The 11,562-nt window shown below is 39.3% G+C and overlaps 1 protein-coding gene across 1 annotated transcript in view; it reads right to left on the bottom strand.

Annotated features, from left to right (window-relative positions):
• Positions 1 to 308: 308 nt before the first annotated feature.
• Positions 309 to 11,562, bottom strand: part of TPH2 (tryptophan hydroxylase 2) — a 50,905-nt gene continuing 39,651 nt past the window's right edge. The window contains exons 9-11 of the mRNA XM_009695677.1: positions 8,098 to 8,193; positions 573 to 706; positions 309 to 483 (exon numbers count right to left, since the gene is read on the bottom strand). Of these exons, the coding sequence (XP_009693979.1) occupies positions 309 to 483; positions 573 to 706; positions 8,098 to 8,193 (405 nt within the window). The remainder of the gene's footprint in view (positions 484 to 572; positions 707 to 8,097; positions 8,194 to 11,562) is intronic.

Genomic DNA, 11,562 nt, shown 5'->3' with positions numbered 1-11,562 from the left:
TTCTTATACATTGAAGTGAATCATGGAAACAAAACCATCACCAGCCAAGTTTTTAATGGTGTACTTGTACACGACATTGTGTTGAGGAATTGACGATTATATTCTGCCACATTCCATGTTGCATTTACGAATTAGCATTGCCTTGGTTTGTCTGCACATTACAATTAGACAGAGCTACACAACGATGCAAGCCACAGGCCAAGCTGTAAAGGGAAAACTGATGGGTCTGAGAGGTTAGCCATATCGTATGATGTTACTAGACTGGCTACCGAAAAAGCAACTGACAGCAAATCACAGTGCTACACATATCAAATCCCTAAATATCTGTTCATTTTGCTTAAAGCATCACATACGGTGTTTAGATCGCTGCGCAGGTCCTGGACAACATTTTCTATACTCCTGGTATCCTTCAGAATCTCAATGCTTTGCGTATATGGATTGAAATACACAGAGAAGGGACGATTGATTGATTTGGCAAAGTCCCTGAAAGAAAAAAGAAAGTTAACACCTCTTTCTTTTCGACTGCTAAAGAAGAAAAAAATTAGATTTTTCAGTCAGGGGAAATAATTTACCTCATCTTTTCTTTGGCTTCTTCAAAACTTTCCGAAACAAAGTAAGCTTCCTGGAAAGTAGTGATAAGGCATTCTTGCAAACAGGTTGTCTTTGGATCAAATGTTTTCACATTGGCCTTGTCAGAGAGAGCATGCTGCAAAATACACCACAGGATCTGTTAAACCATATTTTGATACTGCTGTGTATCTATACAACTGTTCATATATACAGCTTTTACATTGCTGTGCTGTATGTTTCCCATTAGTTGGTAGCCTCTCTTGTTTTACATTCAGTGTTTTTTCAGTTTGAACAGAATAAAACATTTGTTACTTAAAAAAGCTCTTTTTATGAGAGTAATTTTTTTGCCCAAAATAATTATTAAAATAATAAAGAGTAGATTAGAAATGCACCTGCCATGTAGGCAGACAGACCTAAATGTTCAGCTGGAAATAGGAAAATCATCTAATAAACATTCCTGAAAAATTATCTATACAACTATAAATATGCATGTCCCCAAAATGTCACTTAACTGGCAGACTTGATCATCGTCGTGGTGGTGAATTGAGTCTGACCAAACCATTCACATAATCTGTGCTTTACCTTTTCAGGCCAAAATCATACTATTTTCCTGACAGTGAGTTTAAGAATGAAACTATGTATCTGAAAACCCATTAAATAACACCCATTTTTTGTGTGCTGATGAAATGCATCACCCTTTTGCCACATAACCCCGAGTAATAATGCTCCATATAGTACTGCAAGAAAAAAATAACTAAACAGACATAGACAAATACAGAGCAGACACTCAGCAGATGAGGCATCAAATGCTGCTACTCAGAGAAGAGATTTCCAACTAGCCTTTATATAACTGGCACAAGCCACCAGATAGGACACAAAGGTTTGAAAACTGAGAATCAGGTACTGAGACGTTCTCCAACAATCTTCTTCTAGCTCCCCTTTCCATTTGAATACTTGTGTTAGCTTTTGGATCTACCTTAACTTTTAGAGCACACACATTTTCACTCTCAGTGCTCCATACAGAAGTACAAGGTAAGGAAGGAGAGCATATTTAGGTCAACTTTCACCCTTCCATGGTCCCCCAATATCTATCCATAGTGAAGATGTGCATGAAAAGCATAGAGAAAGGACAGGGAGGGAGCAGATCCCTGAGGTCCGAAGGTGCCTCATTTCTTTATTTTCTTTCTGCATGGACATTCTTTATAGCAGAGTAAGGTATTAACCTTAAGGTATTCACCACACCTTTTATCTGAGCTCTTGCTTAGGCTTATTCCTAAATCCCTGTGAAAGGCTCTGAAAATATCACACTGGCTCTCAACCTGCAGTCTCCAAATAACAGGACATAAAACTGGAACAAGAACCTCTTCCTCCCATCTCCTCTCTCTCCAAAAATAAAAACATGAAAAATTAATGCATGGAATCTTAAAATGTTGGGCAATTAACTTTCTTTAGTACATGTAACTTTTCCTTCTCACAAGGTTTGCTGTTTCAAGCCAGTCATCAGCTAAACACGTTTGAAAACAAAAATAAAAAATGGTCTGTCTTAACCAGCACCCTCTTCTAAATGGATTGCAGGAACAGGCTCACCTTATTAGGCCCCCGTCTATATCCCTGTTATCACTTGCTCCTTGCAGAGCCATGATGTGGTTGAGTGCCTCTAAATTCAGGTTTTTACCTCCTTCTATCGAAATGAATTTGTTTTTCTTGACTGGGAATTATAATAGGCTCCATGGGAGGTTAACTATAGATAAAAACATCTCCTCTTAAGGTGCCTTTGTACTTCCAGGTGAGACTTGATGCCTCAAATGTCTAAAGCAAGAAGTTTTAAAACTCTGAGTGGATTGAGTGAAGCTCTGTGCAGGGAATCAACAGAGTGATATGGGCCATGTTTTTGTAGGAGCTGAATCAGTAGGTGACCGTGACCGTGACCACTTCTGGTTCATGGATTCTTTCCTGTACTGTGACAGCTTCAGCAGAAAGGGTGACAGCGTTGTCCTCTCCTCTTCTCCTCCACTCACTAATGGCCTCTGCCGGGCCAGGCCTAGTCCTTGGGACTGAAGCCATCAGAGGCGAGAAGGGATTCAGCCTGTGGCTCCTACATCATGAACAACTGCTCTAATTACTGAGTCCTAATTTTATAAAAGGGGGGAGTTTAAAGAGAAGCAAAAGTTAATTCTTTATCACAGAGGATGTGCCCTGAGAAAGTCATTCTGGTTATTCTCCTCAGATTATCTATATGCAATTACTCCTACTTTCTAGATGCCAGTTTAGTTTATGCATGAGTAGAGCTGCTGCTTCACAAAGGAACTCTGCAGAGACTGGGATGTGCAGACACCAGGAAACACACAACCTGGAAACAGAAGGTAAAGAATTCAGACATGCCTTCAAACTTAGGTGACAACTAATTAGTTATTCTTAGGATTGCAGTTTGGGAATGAAGTGGCTAAATTCTGATGAATTCCCACCCAAGACACCTATCTCCTAGGATATGGTCTTTTGCCTTTTGGTATTGTCATGGCTACCAAAGCGCTGGACAACATCTCTGCAAATCTGGATGGTGTTTTCAAATTCTGCAGCCTGGTGTCTGTAATGTCTACCACTGAGCTGATATGCTGACACCAACAATGCCAGAGTTCAGTAACTGAAGTGAGCCTGCAGACAAACCTTCACACAGACCATAAACGGTCTAGTGTGAACTAGGGTGGTCAGGACACTGACTCAAAGCCGACTAGAGCTTTTTCAGAAACATTACAGGGCTCCAAAATGTTGGTCCTTGGCACTCTCAACATTACAGAGTACAGAATCTCAACAAAAAACTTCGTCTGGCAAGTCCAAAGGCTTTCAAGCTCAGGCTTGTGGGGTTTTTTAATGAATGCTATTCACTTGTGTTTTGGTTGGACATTCAGTTCTTCGGTGAACTCAGATGAGTAAGTATCCAACACAGATTTCTCCATCAGAAACCTCTTCAGTTATCCACCTCCAAGGAGATGTCAAGGCTAATAATCATATGGAAACCAGCTTTTGGTCAAATAGATCATCTTACCATCATGTGGGTTTGTGATAAATGTCTCTAATGGCCCATTCATACAAATTATACTGCTTATGCTAATATAGCTATTTGTGATTCTCCTTCAGTTGAAGCAACAAGAGTGAAACTTCCAAATGAATCATCACTGATTCGCAGGAAAAGCAGCAGTATCGGACAACTGGACAGCATAAGAATTAGCCAACTACCCATATCGGAAATAAGCATAACACTAAAGAAACGCCTCCACTCCCTGCTAGATCACAGGTTAGGAGAGTGATCGAGGTACCTAACAACCATAGGTCTCTAGGGCCCAGGATCCATCTGTACAGGGATGGAAGATATAGCACAGGACTTAAAGAAGACTTAGACATTTCTGGAGTGGCAGTTGGAGAGCTGCTCAGATACACTGGGGCACCGCAGATGGCACCAGGCGTTTACAATGAGCAACCGTGAACCACTTCCTAAGTGACCACTATCACTGACACATGAAAAAAGAGTTAGGTCTTGTAATTTCTCCTTTGAGTATAAAAAACGGAGTGTAATAATACAACTTGGAGCTTTTCAGTTTCACAAAAGAAAAAAAAAACCAAAACCCAAAAAGCAAAATCTTCAGCTAGCAAGGGGAAAACTTGAGATGAGTTATAAATAGTGCACTGTCTGAGGAGTACAGGAGAGCAGAATAAGAACACAGGTGAGAAGTTGTCTGCGTGCCAGTACTGATTTTTATCGTCTTGTTATTCTAGGAAGGAACACAAGAGTCTTGGAAAACCTGCTCTTAAATGTTTCTCTGTTTACCTACAACACAGGTTGCAAATCTGATGGTGTCCTGATTTTACGAGAATTTTTTTATTTCATCAGTATAAGTTTATATATTGTTTAGACAAACAAGGAAAAGACTCTCTATTTAAAAAGAGCACTAAAATAAGCATCTGGGATCCAGGAGTTGTCTTCTCCATAATCTTCATCCTCTTTAGAAAACAGAGACAAAACCTGTATTTGAATCTTTTTGGTTATAAAGACGCTGAGTCTTCTTAACATAAATTATCATTAAAACAGAACATGACTGGATGTTGTATTTGACTTTAAAAATCTATACAGAAAGATTTGAAGTCCACCTCTCTGTTAAATATAGAAGCATATAAAAGGGATATATGACTTCATCTAGAGCCAAGTGAAGTTGATAGGAGACTCCTTTAATGAAAGAGTTCAAGAGAGCATCATACAAAGTAAATGGATTAAAATTTCTGAAGACATTTGGACTGCCTTTTAGAAATAGTTTTAATAATTGAAATGTACATTATTTCTGCCTTATCTCTAAGCCCCAAATATACACTGTGTAATAGCGTTAGCTAGAGTTAACCTGACTATATTAGGCAGAACATTTTATAACTACTTACTGTATTATTCGTTTCCCCCCAGGCTTTATTTTTAATCTTCTCTTTCTCCTTATTTTGTTATGTTTTTAAATTTTTTTTTGCTTGATGCTTCCATAGCATGTGCATCAGGAGTCGCATTTTTCAGAATCCGAAATGTGAAGTCTAAATATTGAGTGGGGAAAAAGACTTGAAGGGAATCCTATATTGACAGGCTGGTGTGCAGATTTCTCTGGCTTTTATAGATCTTTTTTGCTAAAGCTGTTGACCAGATTTGCAGAGTGGAGCAGGGTTATATAGAAATAGGGATGACTGAACAAGTCATTCGCTCATCTGAAAGGCCCAAATACTGCTGGCCACTTCCACCTTGCAAACAATCCGACCCATTTCTTTGTAGAAATTTCTAGAAATTATACAGAAAATTGGCCAATGTTTTGTTTCCTGTCAGTACTGTTGCATTGAAAAGAGAGCTGATACAGAGGGCAGCTGAAGAAAGGCTTTTCTTCTTGCTAACAAAGGCATATTAATATCAAATGCCTGTAAAGTCAAAGTAGCAAAACTCAACATTGAAACAAGATCTACCTTCCGAGTCACAAGGATAAATAAGTATTTGAACTCCTTCATAGAAGGGACTATGGGCTCACAATCACTACTGTCTTAAGAATGGCAGCAGTTATTGCTGAAAGGACTTCTTCACTCTGACTCCTATGAGAAGTATGGGCAGAGCACACATGAGGGTCAGACTTCATGGCCATGCAATCGGAGTCTCCTATTCATCTCCACTCACCAGAGAAATAGCTGGTATTGTTGTTATCATTTTCAAAGCAATTGCTGCCATTCATTAGGATTTCAGTTACAATCAGGATATTGATATAATCAGGATCTCAACTACAGTCTATTATATGAGCATTATCTTTCACACACCTTCAGGTAAAGGAAGAAAGTTTCCCTCCCAATAGGTGCTAGGAGGTAAGGGTGGAGCTAAGGGAGGTCGCATTTCCAGGAAACATCAGAGACTGGCAATGCAAGTTGATGAAAGGCTATGCACCAATGTCATGGGTGCCCAGATATTCTCCTTCCCAAACACCTGCTTGATGTGTCTCGTTGACAAGAAGCACACTCACTGCTAGGTTTCTGGTCTAGGAACAGCTTCCCCCATGGTCAGATTAGCAGAAAACTTAATAGGTTTTAGCATTTTTTTCCTTACCTTGTACCTTCTTTTCTACCCTGGAGCACAGTCCCACAAAGACTTTCCAGATATTTTTCACCTCACCAGTTCCTTCATGGAGACTGTGTCTATCTGTGGTATGGTGCTGTTCCATGCCTGCAGCACACAAGTGCTTAGTCTCTCAATAACCGAAATGTCTAACTTAAGTCCCTATGCTCGGTATATGCAAGATCTGGTGAAATTTAATAGTTTATTATACACAAGAGGTCAAACCAGATGATCTAATGGTCTCTTCTGGCTTCACATCTATGAAATATATATGTAGTGTAACAGAAAAGTATGTAATATTATTGATTTATGGCAAAATTATGATGATATATATGGCCATACCTTTGAAGTAGATCAATATAGTCCATTAATGTGCACATTATTTATTTTTTACTGTTGCTTTTCAAAAGGATTATTCTTTGCATTTATACTCTGAGATTATTGCTGAGTGAAGAACACAGATTTGGGATCACAAATGTGTGGTAACAAAATACGCGCTCCTGACAAGAATAATGTGTTTGTTTATGACACCGATGGTAGAAGATTTATTATGTTATTGACTATTCATTTCCTCGCTTTTATGCCCTTAGATTTTGTAAATGATGCAATAGGTATTTTCAGGGTCATCACCTAATGACCGTAACTGTTAGTTTAACTAAAAGGCCTGATTCTCTGCAGAATCCTGCAGAGAGTTTGGGGCTCAGCACTGAATGTTGTTGGGCCAGAGGAAAACAAGTGGGACATGTCCATCTCTTTGCATCTAACCATCTCTGCACTGTGGGTATAAAATATTGCCAGGTTGATTTAGAATGTTTCTGCAGCTGAACTATGCACTGAACTTAAAGTAACTGTAATGCAATCAAAGAAAAAAAATATCGGAGAAGGTAATTTCCTTCAACATTTTTTCTACTAATCAAAGAATAGCAATTTGACTAATGAGCTTCACCATGAATATTCTCAGTTACAGTTGAAACAAACAGCAAAAAGAGACAGCGATATTTCTGTTAAACTGCCAAGTAGTTCACTGAAAGCCAGCCCAGGAGGGTGGGAAGATGTTTAAACACAAATAAACAGCAGATATATTACAAAACAGTTTGTAAATACTATTCTGTATATGATTTCTAAAACCAAATGTTTATCTGAAAAGCCATCAGGAGTTCATTTGGTTCCTGGAAGACAGTACTCCTCCCTCTCCTTCCCTTTCCCTCCCATCTTGCCAACTGAGAGATGTATTATGACCCAAAATACTGCACTTGTGACAAAATACCTTTTGCTTGTTCCCTATGTTTTCTAGGCATAAAAAGAGGCAACAAATGATCCACTACAACTGCTCACACCGTGCAAGGTTAAACACTTTCACCTTTATAAGAATAGTGCTCTACATATTGTCACACAGGCATGTACTTCAAGTCTAGCATGAGTTTATATGCATTCTTTAATTTTAAATATGATTAATCTACTGAATCAGGACCTTAATAAATGTTGTTCTTTTAAAAACAATCACGAATCCATTGAAATACATTGAATTACTTACAACAGAATCATATCAGCTTTCCAAACATTTTTTGTGTGTATTAAAAATATATGCGCCTCTTCTAAACAAAGCTTTCAGAGCCCAAGGTACCCTCACCTGTTAGAACCTATGAGCCCCCTTTTACAAGAAATTCAGATTCAAACAGAAATAAGTTTTGTAGTTTATAGTTGCTTTGGTACTTCAGGCCTTACAAATCCATTTCATGCTTCAAGTGCTAGCTGATATTTCAAACAAAGCTTTTAGGTCAACAACACATTTTAAAAGTAAGATTTTTATCTTGAGAATTTTAACTGTTATTTGAAAGTCAAAATATTTACGTCCAACTATTACTTGGTTAAGTTTAAAAGAAAGTTGATTCTGCTTTAAGGGCACATACCTTTAATTCGCCAATAGAAGACAGAAGTCCTGCCCCATAAGCACGTAGTTGTCCTTCTTGCTTGCAAAGGCCAAACTCAATGGTAAAAAAATAGCACTGTAAAATATACAGATACATATAGTGTAGTAGTAAACAGGCACTTCAGCAATGACAATGGGTACCATATTCACTTGATTGCCCCACTTCTTTAGAATTTCATGTCTTTAATATAAATTCAAGTAAAGTATGTTATTACTGCTAAGTACTTTAAATGTCATGTTCTGCAGTAAGACAGCTTTGCACAAAAATGTGAGATTCTGCTTTTTTTTCTGAGCACCTAAGCAGTTCACAGGAATGGTCAGTTAGGAATAGACAAGCAAGATCATTTAGGTATCAAAGGCACTGATAGTAACATGCAGAGATTTTTGAAATCACCTGAAATAAATGAGGTGCCTTAAAATAAAATGCTGCAAGTCAGTTGGTTTGCCTGTCTAGGAACCTCTGAAGATCTCTGAGATCTAGTTTGGAGCACTCAGCTTTAAGCTCAAGATGATGCCACTTTAAAGTCTGGCACGTATTTAAGTGCTGTCTTAGTTAGAATGAACTTACTTCTATGTGTGTGCTTAAGAGCCTTCTTGAGCCGAGGCCTTAGTCTTCACTAGATTTTACTCTGTCATAAATGAAGAATTAATATGTCACTTGGCTTCTTAAATTACAGAAAAAAAATTACAGTCAGTCAAATGAGTTCACTTGACCAATCTATTACAATTGTTCTTTAGGTCTACACTCAATCAGGGAACATATCTGAGCTGTAAAACGGATGAGAACCTGTGACAGGGATGTGCTAAATCAGCATGACAGTACTGTATCTAATTTTGCTGTATCCACCCAAAGTTAAATGTTAGGAAGATCGTAAGAAGCACAGATAGCCCACCATCCACTCAATGCACAAGAAGACAGTCACTTCTGCCACTATGGTACTGAGTTTTAGTTCGGTTTTGTCATGACACATCAAGATTGCTGTTCAATGTCAGATCAAACAGTTGAGATTAAGCTAGTAACTATTTCAACATATAAGGGTTTTAGGAAGTTGATTTCTAACTTATACAAAAATACTGCATATATAAATACATATACACACACACACTCCCTCTATATACATGTGTGAATGTTTATAACGTTATCTGACAATTTCAGGTTTTGGGCCAACGGACGCAACTCCACTGAACCTAACAGATTTACATGTCTTCGCAGGAAATATGAATTTAGGATAAGAAACAACCCAGTATTTGGTACTAAATCTTAAGTTTTTCTGAATAACTTGAGAATGGGTCCTAACACGATGATTTTTTTTCATCCATTTCCTCCTTAAACCCCCACTCTTCCAGGCTGAGTATGATACTAAATGCAAAAGAGCAGAAATTAACAGCTCTTTTAAGTTCAACAAATGTTTAGAAATTGAGAAATGATTCATTTCTCTGCCTCTCATAAAAGTTCCTGTAGAGCTAGTGATTCATGCAGCACAGCACTATGTAGAAGGGTGTAATAAAAAAGAATAAAAACAGGAGCCCTGTGTCTGATCCAAACCTGCTAAGTCAGCTGGGAAGAAGGAAAGGTTGCAGTGACTTCAAATGTCTTGAGTCAGACTCCATCACAGCAGTCAAAGGCACAGATATCCACAAAAGGAGGTGAAAGCACAACATTGTCAAACAAAAGAAAAAAATCAAAGTTCCACCTCTGGCTTTGCTATTGACTTGGATAAGCCAAGCTGGCATAAAATTTTTCATGGGATGCAATGAGCTGATGTGACCACTTAGAGGAAGGTCAAGACAACTGGTTTCCAAAAAAGATGTCTCAGGGACAAACAGCCAGGTACACAAAATGACAAAGGCATCACTGGACGAGTGATGAGTGAAGCTGACACCTATCACCAAGAAGAGTGCAAACTTAGCTTCCCTGCCTAAATATTTTGCCAGAAAAACCTTCAGTAGGCTACAAGTCCTGGTTCTGTACGTGCCGCCACTGTCAGCAATGAACCACTCACCTTTACACTTAAATCCCACTAACAGCTTTGAATTTGCCCCCTCTCCCTCAACTCCCTTAAAAGAACTCAAGCAGGTGCTAGTTCTCACGCTCTGAACACGAACACTCTGACAGAAACACAGCAGGCCTGGGCTCCTCATAAAACACAGTGATCATGGTAATTTTCATTCTTAAAACCAACAACAGCTACAAAGGAGGGGGTCTGGTGCTTGTCTGTTACAGATCTCTAAGAGCAGCCATGACTTTGTCCCCTTATGTAGGACACCTTTACTGTAGACCTTCCTCAGGCTGAGGAGGACCAAACCGACGTCATGCTGCTCTCAGGAGAATGCCCACTCGGAATCTATAGGGTCAGTAGAAGGAGGGAAGAGAAACGCTCTCCAGTTCCCTGAGGATGTGCGCTCATGGGGAAGGACGGGGCAGAAGGCAGAGAGCCAGCACTGGCACAGGAGGGAGCAATCCCTGCTGCCCCGGGGTAGGGTGTTCACACAACAGAAGCACACCTTGACTTCACTTCCCTCTTGATGGACAGACAGCATGCAAAGAGGGACCTTTTTTCATTTAAGTTGAAAATTTATTATTGTTATTATAAAAGGGAATCATATTTAGGAGTCAACGCTTGCTGATGAGAGCCTATCTTCAGTATTGGTAAGACTTGCACTCTCAGTATAACTAACTCAAATAAAACACATACAAAATGACCAGATGATAAAATACGTCTGCCTACCACTAACTTATGGTATGAAGCCACAGCATTAAGAAAAGCCCTTCAAGTGAAAAGCTGATTTTTTTTTTTTTATAAATTGGCCATACACAACAACTACAATTTCTGTATTTGAGAGAGCTCTGCTTCCCCAAGAACATGAGATAGCTCACCCAATGCTGCCATCTTCAGATCCTTACCCAGCAATACACGATTGCCCCCACCCTCCCACCCACCGACAGACACGCAGAGGCGGCTCATTACCAGACTCCGCAGGCTTTGGCAAGCTGCGCTCTCCAGTCTACAAACATCGAGGCATATTGATAAGGAGGTTAAATATTAGAGAGGGACTTTTTATAGACCAGATGTATAAATACCCACTATATGCCTCTCTTTGTATGGTAAACTACACTGACTGTGGTACTCTATTATATATCAGGTAACTGCACTGGAGTGGGAACGACTGAACAAAGAAATGGCTGTTGAAAGGAATAAATTTTTTAAAGCCTCACCAGAAGGCAAAGGTTACATGTAGGCTGGTGAATACAAGCCCAAATGGGGGCACGCAGGCTCTCATGTTCGGATTTCAAATCTTGGACCTGTCTCTGGCATAGTCCCCAGCCTGCTGGCCCAGACACATCGCTCCTCTACAAGCTACAGCAATATCCTGTCATCTCCCTTTACTTCCAGTTCCACCTCATCTTTGGTATGAAGTGTGGCTTTGCTATAACCTACAGCTA

The sequence above is a fragment of the Cariama cristata genome, unplaced genomic scaffold (assembly GCF_000690535.1).
Source record: "Cariama cristata isolate BGI_N322 unplaced genomic scaffold, ASM69053v1 scaffold14812, whole genome shotgun sequence".
Lineage (NCBI taxonomy): Eukaryota > Metazoa > Chordata > Aves > Cariamiformes > Cariamidae > Cariama > Cariama cristata.
This window is presented reverse-complemented; position numbering and strand designations above follow the sequence as displayed.